Here is a 24,822-nt window from a genome sequence, read left to right as displayed (position 1 = left end):
CTTCTACAACAAAACTTCTAAGCCCCCCACTGTCTAGTAATTCACAGGGTTTAAAAAAACCCTCTAACTGTTAAGACATTTGTGAACATGTTATATGGAAAAAACCCCAACCAACCAACCAAAAAAAAACCAAACAAACAAAAACACCACAAAAACTACTGGGTGCACAGACTTGGGGGCTTTTTCACTTTAAAGCCCAGTTCTGTGTCCTGAAAGAAGTTAGCATAGTGTGTGCTGGATTAGGCTCCCTGGAGTTAGTCCCACTCTTTCTTTCCTCTGAACCTCTGGGAAAAGTAGAGGCAAGACTGCTCGTTACTTGAATAACATAACACAGCAAGACTGAAGAGGAAAAAAGGTGCGAAATGCAGTAGTTTTTAAGATACTGGCCACAACATGATCACTGAACAACTATATACATCTATAAAGTCATAGGCTCTCGGGGACAGCTGAGTAACTGCACTCATGCCTGTGGAATGGGGGAGCAAAAACTACCACGGCAGATCTCTTTCCACCTCAATCAGGTGTGATAGAAGAAGTATACTATCTTTGTAGAACCTTGGCTTATACAGGGGCATGCTCTACCTTGAAACGTGAAAACATATACAGCAGTGGCAAAACATGAGCCAAATTCGTACAGTGTTTAGCAAAATGCAGTACTCCCTTATTACTATGTCTTCTATGTGAACTCAAGCTTGTGGTTGTTAAATCGGCATCTCAGTTCCGTTTGGCTTGATTGCTTTCTCCATTAATCAGATTCTTCTCCTGCTGTTCAGCTAAGGATTGCCATTTCTGCCTATTTTTTCTACAGCCATCCAGTAAAGGGTAGCAGGCCTCCGACACATGCGTTAAGGCCTGAAATAAATTAATACCATGTAAAACAGATGACATTGAGTAACAAAATAAGCATTCTTAAAGATGACCATGAGAGATACCAGAATTATTAAAATGCAAGGTCTATCTATAATTGAAATTGAACTCGTATTTTGAACTTCAAGGAAGGCTTAACATCAAACATGAACATACTTACCTGGCACTAGTGCAGATTAGACTGAGCAGCAGCATCCATCCTGCACCATGCATAGATGCAGCAGGAACCATGACAAGTATGTTGTGTAATACACAAGTGACCTGTCCAGCATTCCTACTCAAGTACTATGCATGGACTTTGTTTGCAAGCCCATCCTTTGAATGTATAACAAGGCTGGTCATAAAGAAAATCTTGAAATATTCATCAGACACAGAGCATGTATAGTCACTGGGATCACTGTGTCAACTGATTTGGAAGAATTCACCCAGAAATGTTAGAACTCAAGATATTTAGCACACGACAGATAAATTACATTTGACACTAGGTGCTTTTCAGGAATAATTATGACTGAAGTCAGTCAAGTCTTTTTCATTATGTGGCTGTGCTACTATATCAGAGTGAAGGAAAACTACATTCTAATATTTAAATGTAGAATTGAAAAATTAAATGAAGGTACAATTTGTAAGCATTTTTGTATGTTTTTCCTGATGAAAACGTATTCTCACACTATGACACTTACACAGGGAGTTTTGTTAACATTTGGAATGAAGTCACGTTACTCAGAAGTGTAAAGTGGAAGTTTAATACTTCAGACAGTGCAGGACAACAAGGTGTGGGAAAGAATGTTGGAGCTCACTGATTCTGTAACTACTATGACTGACTGCAGAGTATTCAAGAATCCTGACCTCTCTGCTGGTCACTATACAAAATGTAAAATCAGTCAATTTCATACGGAATTTAGGTCTCATTCATATAATGCGAGGTAGCAATGTCTGATTCTCCTGTAACTTTACAAAGGGACCCTTCTGAATTATCAGGTCATATAAAGCTTCCTAGTTCGTTTTGGCTTCATAGTTTGTATAAACTATGTATAAAAATACTGAAACTTCATTAGTTTCAGCAGACTTGATCAAATTCTGCTTGACTTTCAGCACTACAAGAAGAATGGGGCTGTCAAGTATCTCTGGAGTTGTCCTGTTTTATTTATCTGAAGACAAAAATAGCATTTAAAACTGCTAATGGTACTTTTATTTCCAACTAAAAAATGAAGAGACTGAAACACATTTCTCTTACTTTTTTCAGATTTCTGAACTTAAAGGGAAGACTTGTAGATCATTCAGTTTAACAGCACTGATTACCTAGCTAACACCAGCCACAGAACTTTGGTTCACTGGGATCTGACCTACTCTGGATAACATGGTAAGTCACATACTTGCAGTGCTGTACTGGGAACTCATCTTTGTTTGCACTGTGTGTCAAATCCCTACTGACTGGGTCAAAGCTAAGAAAACAGTGAAAAGGCTGTCATTCCAATCCTCTTCATTGTTTGCTTTTATAGCATTAGACCGTTGGGGAGTGAACTGTGTGCTTGTTGACTTTCAGAGTAACAAAACTGAAGTTGTTTATATGTTTTACCATTTATTACTCATGGAAGAAAACAAAAATCTGTGTAAGCAGGTAATATCCCCTGCCTGTACTTCAGTCAAAATAAACAAACACTTGATCAGCTCAAAGCATAGCCCCTTCCTTGGATTTAACAGTACTCTTACGGGTTTTAGCACTTCCTCACAGGCTCCCCATCCTCCTCAGCGCTCTCCACTCCTGCAGGTAAGTCACTCTCACTCAGCTGCCAAGTTAGGATGCATGCTGGCACACTTTGAGTCTGCACAAAGTCACAGACACTGTCAGCCTGCTATGTGCCCTTCCAGTTCAGGTCAGACTTTGAGACAAGAGAAGACTCCAAAGATTTGCAGGTGCTTTGCATTCACTGAGGCACAAAACTGCAATTACAAAGCAGGGGCACAGTAGCTAGAAATATCTTGTGCATCTCGTTTCCCTGTAGGAATTGTACTGGAACGGGGTATTGTTTGGACTAGTATCACTTGGTAACTGTTGACATAAGCTGCAGTGCATATTTTAGAGTAAAAAATTGAAAATTTTCTGGTCTTCTCCTAAATGAAAAAGTAAATCCCTCACCTAATGAGGGAAAGTATAGTTCAGGCTCTGGAGCTGTGGGCTTTCAAACCTGCTCAGGTCTTCTGTTCAAAGACTGTTCTGTTTGTATAGTCTGTAACTCTCCACAGATACTCAGTCTTCTTTCAGTGGCCTACCTCCTACTGGAGACAGTTTTCTGAGGCTTCCCAGAAAAGGCTGCCTTATTTTCCTAACAGTTTCCACAGCACAGAAACATGCTTCAGGGATGGCAGCTAGTAGCTCCCTCTCCTTCCTGTATCCTTGTTTCCTTACAACAGATGGAAGCAGATTCTTCTTAGAAAAGTTTACTGTGTTAGAGGGAAAACTATGAGTGATCACCTTGTTCCTCTCATTGGGAGATTATTAAGAATTAGGTTATCAGTTTCTCACTGTTATTTTTGTCACCTCAGTTTCTGTAAAATACTTGCTACAGTCCTAGTGAACAGGACTGTGCTTTTTTTCACCCTAGTACTTTGGTTTTTTTAAAAAAATCAGAAATCATTATGTTTTATTTCACACTGTATCTGACCTGCTTGTGTGTGTGTGATGAAAGAGAAATTAAAGAACAGGATGGGAAATGTTTAACTTGGCTAAATTTCCTATACGTGGAATAACCCCTTTTGCATAAAGAATTCTTTAAAACTCTTAAATGACACTTTGTATTGATGCATTATGTGGATACCATTCTTTTCCTAGATGGCAAAGCATTAGTTTTGTGACGGTCCCTGATCATCCCTGATAAGCAGCTCACTGGAGCTGCTGGAATCCAGAATATTACCCAGGATCTAACACCGAGAGCACATAGCACAGCAATTATCACTAATTTTTAAATAATTATAACAAAATACATTAATCAGACTAACATACCATTAATGATAAATGCTACAATAATAATTTCGTCAACTGAATAATCAATCACACGTAATATATAACAAAAAAGTGGTTTATAACTAAGGGATGATTTTTTAATTTGTTTTTTCTTCTAGTTTTAAATCTGCATGTATTAGAGGCTCCACGGAGCAGTTCTGGTTTTAGGTATCTGCAGTTCTTTCTTAGGTACCATACCTCATACAGCTGCAAACAAACAGCATCTATGAATCCAACCTGCATGCTGGGAATTTTATTTTTCTTCTCTCTGTTCATTAGATCCTGCAGATAAGAAGCAAACAAGCTCTGTGTTTAAATACATTAAATAAAAAAATACAAGCAAAACCAGAGGCAGTCTGGAATTAAAAAGCAGCACCTTAAAAGGCCCAGCAAGCTCAGCACAGCAGGGTTATCAGTGCATGTGTTACACCGTGGGTAATTTGACAAGCTTACTGGTTTTGGATAGGTTGCAGGTAGGTACCAATTCAGGAATATGTTTTCAAGACAGCTTAGTAAGACCTATTTAGAAGAGTTAATGTTGCCTGTTCTTCTGGCTCAGAGATAATGACACACTGTTGGTGTTTGGGAACTGCAGAAGAAAGCTGACTACTAGAAAGACAGGGAAGGAGTCAGTCCTGTAATTCTGGTCAGTGGGAGAATTTGTGGCTTTTGAAAGGAATGTTTCGTGCCATGTGTGGAAGCCACTTTGAAAGAAGTGATTCTGCATGCCTGCCGCTTACCGTTGGTTCTATGTTGAGTTCCTTCCGCTCTTTATCTCCTTGATCAAAGAACTCAGTAGCTACAAGCTCAGCAATCTGCAAGAGATTTCACACATTGAGAACTCTACAAGTTTGCTTGTTCCCTACAATCAAAACTGTTTCCTGTCTTTCCTATGTCTACTTAGGATATATTGAATTGGCACCCCACCTCAGACTCTCCAGCTTAACAGCTAGCTTTTAGAATTCTCTGCGCACACATCTGCTCACAGACAGAACAGCTGCATGTGCTGGGACTTGCTCTGACAAAGCAAAGTGAATAAAATGGCACATAGGCATCTTAGCACTGGTAACAGTTGAAATAGTCAACACAGAAAAAGGTCAGCTGATACTAGTGTGTTGTACCAACTGACTGGTACAGAAATGTTGGAAAGCAACAAATTCCTGATTTACCTTCAGATTACTGCTAACATGGTGACATAGCTAAATGCACAGATCTTGCTAAAAGACCTAAGAAAGTCTTCAACCCACATATAGCACTTTGAAGGACTGCTTCCTAAGGTTCTGCGTTCCACCACTGCTTTGCAGTAAGGACTGGATGGAGGAAGCAGAACCTGTTGTGTGGAGTCTGCATTTAGCAAATCTTAAAATTAAGCATATACCCGTTGCTGAACAGGCCACGGTTTGGTGATGGCTGATAAGTCACAAGCAGTCATCAGCATTGCTCTGAAATAAAAAAGAAAGAAAAATATTAACTATGTATTATTATATTTAATATAATTTTAATATTTATTGATTATACGTATAATTATTTATTATAACAGTTGTAGGCCCAGGGAATCATTCAGTACCTGTGTGCCAGTTTGTATAGGCCCAGCACACACAGATCTGCTGATTTTAATGAAATTCACAGCAAGATGGCAAGGAAAATTGGGTGCCTGTTAATATAAACAACTTCTTAATCACTCTGCTTTTACTTACAAAAACAGCTCCTTCTGTGTAGGATCTTCCCAATTAAATTGCTTCTTCCTCAGAAGTTCAAAAAATTCTCCTCTCCTCCTTTAAAGGAAGTTAAAGAGAAGTTAAAAAAGTTAAATGCTGACACAATCCAAACCTCCAGCAATGACTAGCCAACCAAACTTGCCTCTCACTTACTTTATGTACAGTGCTAGGTCTGTGGCAAGAATGGCTTGTTTTATCATTTTCAGTGTGGCCTTGTATTCCTCAATTGAAAGGCTGCTGAGAATCTGGTTTCCCTTTACAGAAGAAGAAAACCAAACAAACAAAACCAGTGTTATCAGTAAATGGGTAAAAACACGCTATTTGCTGAAATGATGCTGAATCGTTGTGAGTCACTTGCTGATATCTGATGTCATTCTTTTGCCCTGCTTCCTTTCACAGAGTCCCCAATTTAAAAATAAAAATTCCACTCATCTTCAGTAATGGCAGAAAGCCACACAGCAAAGGCATCGCAATTAACTATTACAACATGAAATTGCAAGCCTTTGAGTCCATAAACTGGATGTTAGCTGTGTCATAGCATTTCTCTTTCCTCTTTCCCCCATTCCCTAAAGCAGAGGAACTATAACAGATTCTAGTACTTGTCCATATACTTCATGTAAATTAAAATATTTTCATTGAAACAACATAAACAATAAGCTATTACATAGAAATAGAAGCTCAGCAGCCCACTGGTAAAGCAAAGGACTATGGAACTGGTGAAATGGCAACTTGCCTCCATTGTTTTTTCTGTGTTTTCCTGTCTGAATAGGAAAGAATCACTATAATACATGACGCTGGAAGTACCATATCTGTGATGTGAAATGAGGAATGAAAATATACTGCTTTGAAATGATCATATCTGCTGAATAACTGGTCTTAGAATTAGTTAATATAAAAGAAGAAGAATGTAATTTATTTGCATATTTACTTAACTTAGGTTTGGCTTCACTTTGGAATGTCAACATTAGCAGTGTTTGGTTTGGTCTCACCAGGACTGCTTTGTGTATGTGTAGGCTGGAATGTTTGCTGAAATGAGAGCAAGGGCTTGGGTTTGTTTGGTGGTTCATAAGAGGTCATGAAAATGGCAAGAAAGTTTTTTTTTTTTCCCTTTGGTCCAGGCAAGCAGGTACTCAAAAGGATGTTAGCAAGGCTTCCCTTATCAGGCAACCCGTGTAAAGGTTTGGAGGCACCCAGCAATGGAACTGGGATTTCAGAACTGCTACATTTATTTTCTTTACCCAAAAAGGAATAAAAATCTCATAAGAATGTGTAAGAGTAGGAATCTCTCCAAAAGCTGAAAATAAACAGTATAATAGGGGATGGTTTTCTTTAGCATGCATGAAATTGTGGCACTTACTGGACTATTCAGGATCATAAGGCATTGATCAAAATGATGATGCTCCATGATTGAATGGCAATACAGTTGAGCCAGCGGATGTTCGCTTCTGAGGAGTAAAAAGACCCATCAGATGAAGAAATCAAATTAAACATACTACTAATCCAGAAATAACTTCAATTTTAGTGTCCTCATTACCAGTTTACCCCCTTGTTCTTAACCAGTTCCTCTCCCCTTTCTGTGTAACTGGCCCAACAAAACAAATACATTTGGAAGGATGCAGGGGGAGTACTGGTAAGAAGACAATGCTATCACTTTGTCAGAGCACTGACAAACTAGTTTACTGCCTTCTGTTACCTCTAGAGACCAGCTGCACTCAAGGAGTGAAAATGTAATCCAAGGTTTCATAAAGAGTGAAAGTGCTTGTATGAGAAGACAAGACAACACTAGGGTTCATTCATATGCAAAATTTAAGGGACAGTTTGGTATTTTGTAACATTTTAAACACCTGCCTGACATATTTAGTCAGCTCAACTATTGAGCTTGTAAGTAATAATGCAGAACTAATCAGAGGCCCACTGGAACCAGTTGGAACCCCCTGCTGATCTCAGTGGACTCTGGTGCAGGGCCCAAAATGTTGATTGAGTAATTACCCAGCGTTAGTAACTGTATTGGTACTTCATTCATCACCACTCTCTTCCTGACCAAACGCCTGCAGTACTGTGACCTACCCTTTGCCCAGAGTAAAATCCAAAAGGGAAACATGATGTTGACTGCACGACAGGCAGTGAAAAACAGCATGAAAGCAACTGTGCCAATGCAGAATTTAAATCTATCTCAGCCTAGAAAATAGAATTTACTGTTTGAGTAGCTTTAGGCAAAATGCAGAAACTCCTCCTCTCTTAAGGATTTCTATTTTCCCTCTGTTCCTCATTGCTTAATACAGTTCTTTGCTTTTGCTACTCTATCTTCATCAGCAGCCCATGGTCCCATGTTGTGTATGTCATCTCTTCAACTAAATTGGGATTCTTTTGGAAGTTTGTTTTGCTGCTGATCCGGAATCTATTCCTCTAATTGTAGTCTGACTACAAATGTTTAATCACGTAATAAATTATTTTTAGCATATAGCTCCATGGGACTTTTTCTATGGTTAAGGATCATTCACATGAATTAGTGGTTGGAGGACTGCGTCCCTATGTAATTGAGTGCACACAGAGACTCAAATAAAATTCAGAAGAAGAGACAGGAGATTTAAGAAGCACAAAAATGTGGAGAGAAAGATGGAAAGACAAACAAAAATGCGGAAAGGGAGATTAAAGGATGCAAGCCCCTGAGGACTATGGGCTGGCTGCCCAGCACCTCCTCTGAGACCACTACAAGAGGAGTATAGAGCAAATAATGCTTGCGTGTTTCTATAAGGAAACAAATTGTAGGATGGTGCCAACACAAGCTGGATGAAATTCCCACTGAGTTAAGCAAGATGCATGCTGTGTCGCCTAAAGTTCATCCTGACTGAAGAGAGAAATATGTGAGAACTATCTGAGGTTATCTTCCCAAGTACTGCACCAAACTAGAGCTTGCTCAGCACTTGCAGACCCTGGCTGTCTGGGAAGACACAAGTGCTGGAAACTGTCACGGGTGGGGGCTGTGCCGGCTACGCGATGAATGACAGATGCTCCCTGCTAACTGAGGAACTCAAGTTCTACTTGTGTAGTACATACCACTTCTGCTCCAGCACTACACCAGGCTAAAGGACACTGCTGCTTCCTCAACACAGTGGTTTAGTTCTGCACTTTTCATACCCTGTGCTTGCCTAGTTTACAAGTGGGTTTGGGAAAAGAAGAAAAAAAAGCCCCTGCCTCTCTATGAAAAGACCTTTAAGCTGTTCATTTCCTCTGATTTCTAGTATGAGGACCATTTTAATTTTTGAAACACTGTTGCTTAAGAAAAGAATTGCATGCTAAGTATCCGCCCTCCCTGCTTTCAAGGAAGAAAGAAAAGGGATCTGTTCCTGGAAAAAATAACTTTTCATTTAGACACGAGGGATTAAAAATAAAATTCATGGAACTTTCTATTGAAAGAGAATTATTAAACTCTAATCATCCCTGCTTTACAGCATGTGCAAATGTTAGATTTTGCTGTCTATGACACTTTCCCAGGACATTTCTGAGAGGAGATGACGCATCTCCAGATGTCTTCCAGGAAATTTATTTTTAAATAAATAGAGCAAAAAATAGCTAACTGGTTCCAATCACTGCAAGGCTACAGTTACTCAGTTACTGTTGGAATCCCCTATTAGGGAACGAGGAAAAGGTTACTCTTTCAGTTTTGTGGGGGGTTGTGGTCTGTTTTTGGTTTTGTTTTCCTTTCACATCAGTCTTAATGTTATTCTGAACATATATCTGAAAAAGCAGGAATTCTGCTTTAGCTTAGGTATATTCTGCCTTTCAGTATCCTCTCCCTCAAACAAAGGTTTCCTCCCCTAGTATCTTTACACACAGTGAGAACAGCAGACCACTTCTTCCAAAGGTAGCTTCAGAACCACTCTCCAACTCTGCCAGAAAAAGATATATGGAAGTATTTCTGGGTATCTTCTCCCCATCTCTGGTCAGACCAGGACACATTGCCATAGCACAGGAATCACATTATGAGAAATTCAAGATGAAGTATTTGTTTAGTAAAACACACGTTGTTTTAAAACACATTTTGACTTTTTGTATTGAAAGGATTTTGCTGTAATTTCAGAAGTGATCAAAGTTTAGGAGTACAGATAACCCCAAATCAATGCAACACAGTTACACATTTAAAATGTGATTTTAAGTATGTATCTTATCCAAATCACCTTCAAATTCTGGAAAAACAAGGCTAAATCATGACTAAACTAGTCAGAGTTCCAAATGGGAGGGAGACACCTTTTCTCACATGGCTGCATATCTCAGCTCTGTGCTGGCCCAGACTGGACAGGGAATTGATTGGGCAGGGATCAATCTGAAGAGCTGCATATTTCCTACACACTGTCCCTCAGAAGCTGGGACCTGTTGCTGCCACTACATGGGAAATGGGAGTTGGGACATCTGCAATGGGAGCAGGAAGACAATGACCCTGCACAAAGAGTTCACTTCATCTGCCATGGTGATTACTCAAGAAGTGAGGTGGTGCATCTTTGCTGTGGACTCTTGCATGTTTCTGGCTGTTCTTGCACTTACTGCTTCGTAAAAACCTGCTCCTTTGTACAGCCTTGCATCATCACATTAATTAGGTTGTACTGTAGCTCTATGATTTTGCGAGACATTTGTCTTTATTTAACTTCTCTCAGACTGACTTACCTTTGTATATAAGAGTTGTTCACTCCCCTGTGATCCAGATCATGGCTCAGAGTTGCTATCAGCAAAGCCAGTGTTTCCAAGTCAGTCAATTTGCTCTGTATGTAAAGAGGAATACAAGAAGTGAGCTAGCTTCGTGATGTGGCTTTATTCTGCACAATGTAGTTTATATGTGCCCTGTTGTCTCTACACACACGGCAGACAGTTCTGGCCCAGGGAGGACAAGGACATAAACCACTATGCTGAGAAGAAGAGAGTTATCTCTGGAGTTGTGGTGCACAGTAGTAATCATTCTCCATAGGCCTCAATGCAGTTTTCAGAGAGTGTATATATATATATATATATAAACTGTACCCTCTATATACCAATGTGAATACTGGTACAGAAGTGACTTGCAAAAAGTCTCCTTGCAGCAAAGAGAAAGTGTGAGGAATGTTTTTTAAATTCTGGCCCCATGACTTTTAGCTCAGCTTCGGTACTACCTCAAGGCAGTAGGGCTACATTCCCTAAGTAGGTATAAAAAATCATTATACAAATGTCCTTGTAATAATCAGAAAGGAAAAAATGTCACATTTTTCACTGATCATCAGGCAAATAAATTAGCAGAAGTTTAAAACTCATGGAAAACAAAATTAAGCAACATCAACTCATTATTAAGACTGTTTTGTGTCTTTAGTATCATTCAACAGAATTGGATAGAAAATATATTTGAATCTTTCCAGTGAAAATCAGAGGCTGGACAAAGCTACAATATTCATGCAGCATTTTGTAATGCGTTAAGAACAGCAGGCACAGCAGTCAGGCATTTGAAGATCAGCCAGTGACAGCACTGCTACTGGGGGGCTGTTAGCCCTGTACAATCAAATCCAAATTTCCTTTAAGCATTTACATCTTCTATAGATTTGCATCTGCTTTCTAGATACTGAAACCTGTTCTTAGTCTAGTCAAAAGACAAATCAGTTTGGAAATGACTGATATTCTGTCTCTCCTAGGAAGATGTGTCCCCAGGTGCTTGCTTTTCCCCTCAAACTAGAGAAACTTGAGAGACTTGTGTTCAATGCTGTTGTGACTCCAGAATCTAGGACATGAAAATCAGTTTGGAGTGAATCCTGTGTAGTTAGGAATAAAACAATTTATGGAGATTGCAGTGGAGACAGAGAGGATTCAAAAAATAGCAAGCAAGCTATTGGGAACATCAGAGGTTGCTAGACTGCACACAGCAAACCCACCGTGTCCATTTCATTACAGGACGATGCCCTTGTCTCCTCCAGCACTTTCTGTCTTGTTTTTCAGTGAGAAAAAGTTTGTAAAGGAAAAAAATGCCTCTTCATTATTGGTACTGGGCTTTGGCTCACAAATAGGATTTATTTATTCTCTCAGAAATGCTTACTGTAAAATAGTATAAAACAACTAATAACAGTAGTCCATAATAAAATGGAAGAAATACTAACTCAGAATGAACAGAAACATTTTGTTTTCTTCAAAAATATAAAACCAAAGCCTAAAAATATATTCTGGAAAAATCTTGAATCAGTATAGTTCTTATTTTGGGGATCATCTAGCCCTTCATTATTTGTTAAAAAGAATGATTTGGTTGTTTTAAAAATTATTTTAATTAAATTATTATTTAAATTATTGCTTGAAACATTGTTCAAAAGCATTGAAAAGAGCATTTAAATCTTTATTTCCAAAAAATATTCTATTGTCTAAAGCTGTACTCAGCTCTGTTTCTGAACTTAAAAAATTTCCTGTAGAATATTAAAAGGGAACATCCTGAAATAGGGTCAGGCCTTTTCCACTTTGTTGACTTCCTTGTAACATAAGCACTAACTTTAAAAAAATCCCCACACAATCATGCAAGTGCCTTATTTGAGATATTCCTGTTGGAAACATCCACCTGATCATTTCCAGAGGATTTAACTGAAACTGGGTATTTAACAACATGACAACAAATTCACAAGCCAAGCCCTTAAAGCCAGAAGTCTTCAGCAGAACTCTTTCAGTTTCCCTCGCAACACCACGGAACGATGAACACTTTACTGACAGGGCAATCCGAACTACGTGTCTTTACAGAATTCGTTTAGCCAGGAGGTTCTTAATGTAGAATCAGCAAAATGTACCTGTATTTTACCAGTTTTTAAAGCAGCAAACATGCATTGTGCTGTATTAAAGGCATGTCTCCAATTGTGATAAGCAACATTCTTCCGATAGTTTTTCTTCACACTTAAAATCCATCTGCAGAGAACCTTTAGGAAACAGAATGACATTGTTAACTGGGAATGTATTAGAAACCTGTTTATGAAAACAAATCTTTCTCTAATCCCGCCTGAAAACTTTCTTACAGAAAAAAACCCTTCCTTTTGACTCAATTTAAGTTGAAATATAACATACTTGTACATGTGAACATAGGTAAGAATATGCTTCCAGCCACTAGCTCAGCCTCTCACTGAGTGTGTAATACTTGTGGGTTTGGGCTTTTATCACTACTGGCTAAATGTTAGTGTCAGATGCACTGCTGTTAATTCAGAAACCAACTTACACTGAGCTAACTGGAAGGAAAAAAATCCTTGTTTGCAATGATATATTTGATAGAGAAAAGTTATTTCTTAATAACTGAGTTCTCTTAAGAGCTGCTCTGATAATGAATATGGGTTTTTTCCCTCATCTCAGCTTGTCAAAAGACAAGCAGAATTGGACTTTGGAAAGCCAATCAGTATGGCAGAAAGACAGTGATTACTATATTGCTGGGTGGTATTTCTTTATGCAGGATGAAAGTATGTCCTCAATATTGTACACAATGGTATTACAAGTTGTGGGTTATACTTTACTTCTAAAAAAGTGAAAGGTATGAAGGTCAGATAGCAATTTGATGTGTACGAGAACAGATCCCTTGGTTTAAATGGATACAGCATACTGCTCTATACTAAATACTGGCTGAGAATCTAGGCCTTGGTGTGTTCAAGAAAATTATCAGTGTTTTAGTGAAAGATGTTGTATTGACAGAAATGAAAACCCAGTATCATTCACCCACAAAAATGATTCCACACAGACAAAAGCAGCCATTTTCCATGACTTCCCACTGTTAAAGGAGGAATGCCCTTTTTTACTGCCCTTTTCTGTAGCTCTGGCATGGGAAGTTCAAAGTGTAGCTTCAAAGCTGTCAACATGCTCTTGCTTCTACTGAGATATGTAAATATGTGTCTATTGTCATGATGTTATTTTGGTTTGGAAAAAAATTCCACTGCAATTGCTCCACTAGGAACTAGAAGCCCACCCATTACTGGGCTACCCAATTCCCTCTCTTCTATTGGGACATATTCCTTAAGGAAGTACAAGTTGACCTTACAACAAAGATGAAACAAAATACTGGGAGGCTCAAGAGGTCAGACCAGGTAATGCAGCACTCCTTTTGGCCCTTAAACACTACTAATCTAAATTGGTCTATAAACTGGTGATATAGAAAATAAATATCTGTTTTCTTTTTACTAATTTGTTTGCCTATGAAGCCCTCTGAATTAATCCTGCATTTTGATACTGAATTTTGGAAGTTTTGTTGAAAAATATATAAAGCAAAGACAAAGTACTTAAAAACAAAGGTTTTTCAAGAAGAAATCCTGCCTATTGAGTGGAAGAGAACTAAGAGATTATCTAGTCTAAATCCAGGGCCAGGAGTCAGGAGTGAAATAAAAATACCGGGCTAGACCTTCAGGGAAATTTCCACACCCTGCACAAATAATCTGTTTCAGTCTTTACTATCTCCATAACTATAAAGTTCCCCCTAATCTCTAATCTAATTTTTTATGAGGGAAAACCTAGGCTAACTACTTTTACTACCTTATGTGGACATAGAGAACAATATTACTGTCCTCTTTATAATAGTCTTTCACCAACTAAAAAGTTGCTATCATCTCCCTCCTTAATTGTTTTCTGGAGAAAACCAACTTAGTTCATTCAAACCTTGCTCAATCTCCTAAACTGTTATTTTTAAAAATTAACATGTATCTCTGTGTGTTTCTTCAAATACTAGCTACAATGGGCCTTAAAATACCACTCTGTCAGTGAAGAACAAAATTTTCCCCGTTTTGCTACCTTACTGACTTTTACACAGTTTCTCATACTAGTAGCTGTGAAATATTTTTATGTTACCACGAGCAGTTTTTTTCTTTGCCATTTTAAATGTATGGATTTGACTGTTTTCCTTAGTCTTTCTATGTTTATTCTTGCTGGTTTTGAAATACTGCTATACATTATCAAACTCATTTAAATTTAACCAAGTTCTCTAGCTGCACTCCTCATGCTTTCTAAAAGTATTCTACAATCCATTAACCAAGTTATTAATAATTTGGCATAACCAAACTGAGGACAAACCCCACCTACTGCCCACCTCACATACCTTCCTAGTTTGACAGCCGCTCTAGTACAGATTTGATTCACTATTCTCCTGATTTTCTAATAATTGTTGTCTCTTTATGCAAAGCAACATTCGACAGCATTCATACCTCATGTTTCATTTGGAAATTCTGCACCAGGTTGAGGTCTGTGAACATTCGAATTGTACACAATGTTGTTTCAAAATCTGATAGCTCAAAATCACTGAAGTTGAAGTCAGTTAGGTTGAGAGACTGTGCAGATGGTACTACAGCAGCCTAGAGAAGAGTAACAGAACACAATTTAGCAGTAAGAAAGAGAAAACATAAATATCTGCTTTGTCAACAGAGAAGCAGTGAGATACTATTTTCCCTTCACATTATACTGAAACCTGATGATTACCCCTCATTTATCTTCCCTTAACCTTTTTTGTTTAACATTACCTTATTTGCTTAGATTTACCATACACTTTTCCATAGATAGGAGAATAAGGATTGCCTAGTTAGTCTGTTATCTACATTAGGCTGAGAGACCTGAGGCTGTTTAGTCTGGAGGAAAGAAGACTTAGGGGGGATCTAATTAATGTGTATAAATATATGAGGGCTGGGTGTCAAGAAGAAAAGGGCAATCTCTTCTCACTTGTACCCTGCCACAGGACACAGGGTAATGGACACAAGCTGGAGCACAGGAAGCTCCACCTCAACATGAGGAAGAACTCCTTTACTGTAAGGGTTCCAGAGCACTGGAACAGGCTCCCCAGGGAGGTTGTGGAGTCTCCTTCCTTGGAGACTTTTAAGACCCATCTGGATGCGTTCCTGTGTGACCTGCCCTAGACTAGATGGTCCTGATCAGGCAGGGGGTTGGACTCCATCTCCAGAGGCCCCTCCCAACCCCTAGCATTCTGTGATTCTGTAAATCACCTAAAGCAAATTGTAACCAAGAGCAGGTATGAAAATGGGAGACTAAGAAAATAAAGCAGTAGAGTTATATTTGTTGTTTTTTGAACGTGCACGAATCAAAATCTGTAAATGTTGACATTATTCTAAAAATAGTGAAGAAAGAGATGTCAGTAGAGCAGAATTCCTAACAGAATCCACATTTATTGCTACAGTGGTCAGAACATGTCCATAGGCAGAGCTTTCTCAGGGCTAAAAACCTGAAAAAGGAGGGTTCATGTCTGATCAGTAATCTTTTACACCTTTGGACAGTGTTTTCGATGTAATCTGAGTACAATCATAAACCTTCAGTGTGAAATTTGAAATTACAATGTTTTAATATAATATACTTTTTAAAATGTGTTCTATTATCAGTGATATCTCTGTGTACTAAATGCATTACAACTATACTTTTTCTACTTATAAAATTCAGAGTTATAGGTATTAATTGCCCTTCAAAATACAGATGTTAAGGTTAAAATAATTGGTAACAAAGATGAAATGGTAACAAAATAAATGGCAAGCCTTACACTATGGAATAAAAAATAGTATCAGTTTTTTCAGTAAAATAAAATGTGGATTACTAAGTGCTACTTCTTTACAGTTGTTTCACCTCAACTTGAGTATGGTTTAAAAGAAGGTCAGGCAAAACTGAAATGTTGAAAAGAAATAAACCTCTGTGTTTATCTTCCTCTTTCTAATTCTAGGGGAAAATAGTTCAACATGGAAGACTGTGTCCTAGAAGGCTGAGATGCTGAAAAGGAAGCACGTGTCATAATCTACAGTATTATCACATGTAGCATCCAAATCACCTCTTCTCATAACTGTGTCTACCAATCTATGTTCCATTTAAGTTTGCTATTATCTCCCCTGGGTGTCAGAATCAGAAAGTCAAAAAACATTATGAAAAAGAGTATTTGCACAGGAAAAAAGATCCAGCGTTCTTACATTTCTTGTACCAATAATTTTGTGTTCCCTGGTTTGGATTCATGTGGTATTTCACACCTATGAGCATGTGAAGGAACCACCAGACCTCTATGTTCAGTGCAAAATAATGCAACCATTCAGGAACTCTAATGACAATTTTGAAAAAACTGCAACTGCAGTCTGATATTTCATAAGGAAAGGGGCTGGGAGGACACAGTAGGAACCCAGCACAACACCTCAGGCCTGTATTCTGACCTCATTAATAATTTATCTTTCCCTGCCTTGAACTCTTGCCTTTGGCAGCCACAAGTTTCATTTCAGCTGAGACATAAAAACCTGCACTCCACAGCTTCTCAAGTATTATTTGACTGGTTAGATATTTCCTCTCACACTTACTGAAGCCAGAAGACACCTGCCTGCCATTTTATAGCATGAAAGTTCACCAGCTATTCTAATTTCAAGCTACAGACAGCTTCTGTAAGCACTGACCAAACTACAACCTCTTGCTCAATTTCTCTACCTCAAGAATACTATAAAGAGCATGAAATAAGGAAGAAAAGAAAAAAAGTTGTAAATTAATTCCCCTCCTTGCATTACTGTCACTATTTACTTGACTAATTACTATTTCTTACTACAGGCATTGTATTAATAGTAATTAGTAGTGATTAATTAGTTCGTGACACCATTTCATTACCTGGTTAAGTACAGAAAATAATTTTAAAAACTTGTCTTCTCTGATGACTGAAAAACCTACAGCTAAAGCTTGTGACTTCATTTCACACACCAAGGTGTTACCTTCCAGGAAAGCCTCTAGCACAAGAATAGTCCGTTCAGGCATGCAGGAAGTCAGGTATGGTAAAAGGGCAGCATGGAGGAGCAGGGAATTCCTGGGAGAGCTCAGATGAAAAGAGTGCACAGAGAGAAAGCGGGGATGGGCCACCTGGGCAGAACATAGAGACATGACCAAATCGTGCAGGGATGAAGATGGGAAAACCAGAGCTCAGCCTGAGTGAGAACCAGAGGTTCTGTTTTGTTTGGCACTAAAAAGGCAACCACCGAGGTTACAACGCGAGAGAAACCACAGGCTGCACACTGCTCCTGTCAGGGCCTCCTCACTGACGAGCAACAGCGTGACAGGACTGAGGTTCAAAACCTGTGTGACACTCACCATTCTACAACTACCCGTCAATCTGTGCCTTGTTCTGTGGCACCTTGCTTGTCCAGTCCAGTCCCATAATACCTAGTTCGTGGTGCCCTACGTCTGCATTCCTTTCCATCCCTCCCATTTTGTTGTCATACAGCAGAGGTGATGGTGTTTCCCCAGAATGTCTTCTCCAACAGAGAGAACTGGAGAGACTAAGCACAGGCTGTGCTTTAAACTGCACTTGAGACCACAGCTGCAGTTATTCTCTAGCCAGTGGTTACTAAACATAGAATTAAACATGAGCAGAACAGGACACTGCACAGAAAAATAACCACTGAAAAAAAAAGGTTGCATTAACAATTAAATACAATATTTCTCTGTAGGGCCATAAAGCTGCACCCGTACTTCGGATGCTTGACCAGTACCAAAGATAAAATACATTCAGCCTTAGCTGCAGAAAGAAGAGTTCTCAAAATTTTGCTTCTGAAATACCTGTTTATGAGTGGAAACAAACACTGCATCCCCTATTACCGTCTCTGAAACTGATGAGAAAGGCAGTTGGGATACTTCTGGGTCTCCCCGAAATACATCTCTCTGGCCAACCTGCATCTCTCGCTGTAGGCATTGTAATGTTATCCTGCTATGTGATGTATTGATTCTACTCAGGACACAATCAGTTTAAGCTTCGCCATATTTTTATTTTTGGAGGATGTGCTTCTACATGTTGAAGGATTACATCTATATAAAAGGACTGCTCTTTGCTGTTCTAGTAATGGACTATTTCTAAAGTAATAGTAAAAAATTCAATTACCACTGTTACCTGCAGCTCCCTCGTTTCCTCCTCAGCAGCAGAAGCATGGTAGGAGAGAACCTACAGAAAGAGAAAAGCAGCTCTTAGCACAAACAAAAGGGCAATGTGATAAAAAAGTATTTTTCCTAAAGCAGAATTTCCAGCTTGCAGCTGCACTGCATTGTATTTGCTGATGAAATCTAGCGTCCATGCAGGGGCCGTGCTGGTTTTCAGGGAGCTCTCTGAAAGCATATGGGGAGATATTTGCAGCTTTCACAAACCTCCCACAGCACAGAATCTCCTTGGGATAATTAGGTTAAGAAAACGTAAATAGTTTCTATAAAAGAATAAAGAACTTTGATTTTCTCTTTGGAAAGTTTTCATGCCCCACTTTCAAAGACAACACATGAAACAGCTATAATTATGAGCCTGACGTTGTTGCCATAACAATCCTTTCAGGAGTTTATTCAGACGTAAAAGAAAGTTTTGCCCTAGCTGAAACTTGGCAAAAAAGTTTGAAAGACAATATATTTGTTTTAAATTAACAAAATAAACTTACATTTTTTCAACCTGTTGACAACACAGGACATAAAAATATTATGGAAGTTTTTTAGCAACTAAACACTGACTTTTTTTGTAAAGAAGCCGTCTTATATGCTAACCTATAATCTGTCTGGATGCCCTGTATTATCTATAAAGTGTTACAGTAGGAGGGAGAATTGCTAATTAGCCATATTAACAGAGAGCTCTATTTTTTAAAGCACAGAAATCGTTTTGACAATAAGTTTACCGCATTTTTATTTAACATGGCTTAATACAGGTTTATTTGAGAGTTGTAACTTTTCTCTTAGAGACTCTGGGGTACATAATCCCCATTTTAGGAATTCTGCAAACACTTTGTTTACATACAGAATGCTAGGAGATCCAAAGTCTACAAATTTTTTACTTTCAGCTTCAAGTTATCACCTCTGAGTAATTCAGCTTCTCAGACTAAAGCCCTCTTTAGCTATTAAACTCAACAGTAACCGATTCAAACACTGACAGCAGATGACATTCATCTTCATATGGTTTGATGGAGTCTGAAGAAATTGCTGAAACCTACAGTAATGATGCTGTTACTCCACCAACTGGTTTGTCTAAAGGACTGAGCCAAAGTCATCACAGAAAATCTCAGACAAGAAAAGGAAGCCCCTAATCCCCCAAACCATTTCCTCTTCCTACGCAACAGAACAAACCCGCTGTGATGCCAATGTGTAGCCTCAACTAGAGGAAGAGACTCATTGAGCTCACTGCTAAATCTCTTAAGACAAGGTAAAATACAATACCAAATAAAATAGTCTGCTGGCAGATATGGAAACAAGCAGAAAAATTCCTATGCAACTCAACAGGCCAAATGCTGTTCTCCTCGGGGAGAACAATTTCCGTTCAGTATCCACTTGAGTAGCTGCACTTATGTATAGAACACACAGGGTCTGGAGAAAATTAGGATCTGGTTTGGGCTAATTAAGGACCACCTAGATTTTGAGCTCACCTCTAATGTCACCATCTGTTTGGCCATGGCTCTTTCTACAGCTTCATACATCTGTGTATTCTGGATCCCCAAGCCACAAAAGATGACAAATGCTTCCAGGAACTGTTCATCATTTCTGTTGAAAGCCTTGATTTTGCCTGAGTTTTCTTCCATCTTATTCACAAGCTGGCAAACCCCTATGGCAGGATACAGAAGTTAGAAGAATTAATATAGAGAACTGCCAATGCATCTCCTATTGTATGGAAAATCAAGAGAAAAATTAAGTCTAGGACAGTTTAGCCTACAGCATAAACCAACAATATATATATAAGCAGCACACAGGAGTGCTGCAGAATTCTCCCTGAAGTTTTTTGAAGTTATTTCATTGTATTATAGAATAAATGCTACAACGTTATGCATTACTTAGTAGACTCAAAAGTATTTATTACGATTTGTAAAAAAAAAAGGAATAAATATAGGGCTTTACAGACTTATCTTGTGAGATTCTGATATTCTAAGGTCATTTTCATCCTAACTTTTATTATTAGCAGTATTCTAGATTGATTTAATCCCTGAAGACAATTTGTCCTTTGGAGGCTAATTAGATTTTTGTAACCACACCAAAAGAACATTTATGAAAATCAGAACAGTGGTACACAGAGTTTTTGCTTCCTTATTTGAGTCAGTACTGGAATTTTTTTGAAATAAGTTAACTAAACTGAGGCTCAAAGCTTAAGTATACTCACTGATTCTATGCAGACATGATTGAATTACAGCCTGCTCCAAAGACTGCTGAGCTCACAGAAAAGCATCTTACTGACTTCAGCTTGTTAGGTTCAAACTTGTTGACAGTTGCATCTGTTCATTTGCTCTTAAGAATTTCTGGACTTCTCTGTGCACATGCCATTGAAAGGTCTGACAAGTGACTTCTACCAAACCTTGCTGCAGCTTAAATCTCTGACACCATTTGAAGCAGAAGGAGATTCACACATATACCTCACTTCAGTTTCACCTAGCAGGTGGCCATTTCTGCTAAGAAATCAGAATATCAGTTAAAGCAGCTGCATTGTAAGCATACGTTGTCTCTGGCCAAAACTGCTTTGGGGGTGTTTATTGCCTCAAATGAGTCAAAGTGTTTTCTTACTGTCATAAGCCTGAGTACTAACAGCTTTGAACATAGAAGCTGGCATTTTCCCAGCCAACTGCAAATAATTTTGCCAATGAAAATAACAGTTGCAAATTCAAAGTTCTGAAAACAATTACTAACTGAAGAAATCTTCACTTCTTACAAACTGCTATCATGTACCAGCTTCTATACTTTATGTATCTTATGAAGAACATTTTGCAGCAGAACAAGTAAAATCTTAAATATATACTTAAGCAGCAAAGAAGATAACTATTTAGCATGGTGTTTACAGAACACTCTTTAATTTTTAGGTTTTCTTGCTTCACTAGAGCTACTCCTAATTTACACAGGATATATGAACAGAATCTGAAAGCCTTACAATTCACCACCGTAAGGTCAGGGAGGGCAGATTTACTCTCTGCTTATGAGTAGGGAAGAAATTAAAACTAATAGTATTTCACAGCAGAACCAAGAGTGAATGAGCAGCTATTATAAGTTCATCAGTATTAATAATTTTTTATATGAAAGTATTTCCAGCATGTCAGTACACCATATTTAGAGTCAGAGTTACCTCTAAAGAAATCAGTATTGTAACTGTAGCTGTCAACTGTTGTGGCAGGGGTTGCAGTATCTGAGTATTGCAGACAGGATTCTGAATCTTAATGTGATGAGATGACTAGATACTTGATCCATAGTAAAAATATATAATCCCAGCAGATAAGGATTCACTAAAAACAAGATTAACTTTCCCTGGGAAAAAGAAGCTGACTTACAAAACTCTATAGGAAAATCTCATGAAACTCACTTTCAGATCTGTTTAGTACAGTTTATGACATTATAATTATTTCCATAGCAACTGTGATGTAATGAACACAGGATTAAGATTCAACAGTGAATAAGCCACAAAAGCAAATGAATTCTTAAAAGACACAGTTTTTGGATGCATGTAAATGTCTCTTAAAAGAAATGAGAGAACTACAGTAAATATACTGTGTAGTGCTTAGGACTCTTTAAGTGTAACCTTTTTCAAAAGCTTACCCAAAGCATTGACAGATCCATACAGATCAATGAAAAGATCTCAAAAGTCTTTTATTGGGACATAGTTATAAAACCACAGAAAGATTCTGTAAAGCTTTCACCACATACGTGAAAAATGCACAAGTCAGGAGAATAAAAAAGTTCCTTTCATCTTTCTTGACAGTAAGGTTTCATTGGTTTTGCTGTGGACAGCTTTTCCCACCTCTTTTGCTGACCAATTGCACAACTGGGAAGGATACTATCATTAATGGGCAACACGAGCCACATCCTTCCCTCTGGTCTTAGATCACATGCAAGAGAACCAAGGTGGCCCACCACTGGAGGAATGAGTTCACTCACAACACAATGTGGCAAAGAAGGGAGCGAGTGGATTCCACAGCCAGGCTAAGGGGGAAGGAGAGACCCAGCCAATCAGTCCTCCCCCAATCACACAGTAATTGCCAGGAGAAAGCATCATAATTTTCTTCCTGCCTCAATCTTGTCTGGCCATTACTGGGAACTCTACTTGCTGCAAAGAGTCAGGGAGCCCCTTTTACTAGCCAGAATCCCCACACAACACATACACTGCATAACCAGACCTCCCAGCTGCACTGCAGGCAGAGTCAGCTCTTATAGAGGTGGCTTCTTGCCCTCCACCCCCCAAGCGTGGAAGGTGGGGGCACCGGGTGGTGATCTCCTAATCAGTTCCCACCCCAGGCTGGCCAGACCCTGGGTGAAAACCAATCAGGAGGGGCTTTCCTGCCTGGCTGTGGACATCATCCATATGCCAACCCTTATTCAGGGATGGGGGTTTTAAGCCCAGCACTTCACCACCCTACAGTCATTTGCACACCCCAATTCCCAGATTCTAGGCTTAGGTATAGTAATCTTAAAAACCAGACTTATAATAATAGTCTTACCTAGTACATAGTATGCTAAAGGAACTTCTGGGTATTGTCTCAAAGACTACTTCTTGACCTATTAAAGATCTGAATGTTAGGCAGGCTGCAAAACCTGGGAAGCCTTCGAAACATTTCCCAATGAGAATTATCTCAGATCTGAAAAACCCACCTGAATGCATTGCCTGACTGAAACTTTCACTTTGAGCTTCCACAGAAAATAACAAGAGATAAAAACGATGAGACAGCAAACTGCAGAGTGAAATACCTCTAATTAAAGCTCAACAGTTCAATCTTCATCTTGGTCTTCTAGAGTTTGTTAAAATATTTAAAACAAAGTAATAAAATGACTCATTAAAGCACCTGATATCAGTTAGACAAAGTCGATGCTTCTCTTTCTGCTTCAGGAGTTAAAAAAGAAAGATCTGTTTTCACGGGAAAGGGACCTCCTATTTACTATATATACTGGGTCATGCAGTTTTGTCTTAATTCACGAGGAAAATTATTTGGAGAACGTAAAAAAAATGCATTCTTGGAACTCTTAACATTTACTTGCCGAATTTTGTAAAGCTGAGGAAGCTGGATACATGCAGCTACCTAGGAATCAGTAAAATTTATGTTCTGTTTGCTTGTGGAACTTAGTGAAACCAGGAAAGCAGGCTGACACTCATTAGTAGGTAGTCCTGGTGATTTCCAAAAACGTCATCATACCTTTGGGTAAGGTGAATCTGAAACTCACTGAATGACTTAAAGCTCATTAAGTTTATTCCCTGACCAAATCCTTAAAAAATTCAGGCGTGTGTTAATCTCCAATGGCCCAGACCATGGCCACCTGAATATTTTCAGGGAACAATAGATAGCCAGGGTTCTAAGCTTCTATAAGCGTCTAGGCCTATGTGGACCAAAGTGATGTCAAACTGCTTCTGAAAATGTTATCCCAGGAAACCAATGGTACTATGGCAACTCTTTAAAATAGAAGAAAAACAGTTCTAGAGAAAGCAAAGGAGATGCTGCCGAGATACTTACATGAGGTAGCTTTAGGCACTTAAGTGTCTTACAGTAGGACTGTAGGCTCCCCATGTAATCCACAGGTAGAAGCAGGCACCTCCAAAAGGCAATCTCTAGCACCAAAACTGCACAGCAGCTACCCTTCTAATGTATGGATCCTTCCATAGCTGGATCTCATTTGAGAAGACTGTCAACGTCCATGCAGTTCAGCTTGGCTTTCCACATGCCACCACTGTGCCCTAAAATCCCAGCACTACAGACAGCCCAGGCCCAAAGAGCTTATTTACTGATTTACATCTTCTCTTCCTTCCACTGCCTCATAAAAGATCTGCACAAGCAAGACTGGTGTTAACTGACCCTCTGAACAGGAAGCAATGAAAATAATTTTACTTACAGAAGCTTTTCAAGTGCAAAGAAGCTATAAAAATGGTGAAGTATCACAAGAGTGTTGTAGTTACCTGGTAACTTATTAGGTAAACTATTTACAGTCAAGGTCACAGTGGACTTACTAATCGAAAACATGATAATTACAGACGTTTTCTCCTGGGCTGAGATGTCATGTTGCTGAGATTTTACTGTGGAGCACAGAAATATTTCTATGAAATGCATAAAATATTTTCTTTAAAGATACCTACCTATCACTTTATTCTTCTTCCCATCTTTTATTGGTGTACACAGCAAACTCTTTATGTGTTGACTTATATTTTCTGCATTGTCATTCTGTTAAACAAACAAAAAAATACATTTTTAAATACTAACATCCAAGTGGCTCAAATTAAAAAGCTGTAGAGCTGAATAAATGAAAAAGCTGTAGAGCTGGGGTCTACAACTATAGAATCATAGAATCCTTTAG

General features: G+C 38.7%; 1 protein-coding gene across 1 annotated transcript; it reads right to left on the bottom strand.

The window, feature by feature from the left end:
- Positions 1 to 664: 664 nt before the first annotated feature.
- On the bottom strand, positions 665 to 24,689 carry PDE5A (phosphodiesterase 5A, cGMP-specific; the record flags this gene model as incomplete). The annotated part of the gene is made up of 13 exons (XM_008943006.1): positions 665 to 852; positions 4,067 to 4,150; positions 4,609 to 4,683; positions 5,247 to 5,310; positions 5,566 to 5,643; positions 5,740 to 5,840; positions 6,944 to 7,031; positions 10,249 to 10,343; positions 12,366 to 12,491; positions 14,745 to 14,891; positions 18,431 to 18,490; positions 19,941 to 20,116; positions 24,605 to 24,689. Coding segments are annotated over 13 exons (1,317 nt in total), but the record flags the coding sequence as incomplete, so codon positions are not given.
- Positions 24,690 to 24,822: the final 133 nt, after the last annotated feature.

The sequence above is a fragment of the Merops nubicus genome, unplaced genomic scaffold (genome assembly GCF_000691845.1).
Source record: "Merops nubicus isolate BGI_N331 unplaced genomic scaffold, ASM69184v1 scaffold13336, whole genome shotgun sequence".
NCBI classification, from domain to species: Eukaryota; Metazoa; Chordata; class Aves; order Coraciiformes; family Meropidae; genus Merops; species Merops nubicus.
This window is presented reverse-complemented; position numbering and strand designations above follow the sequence as displayed.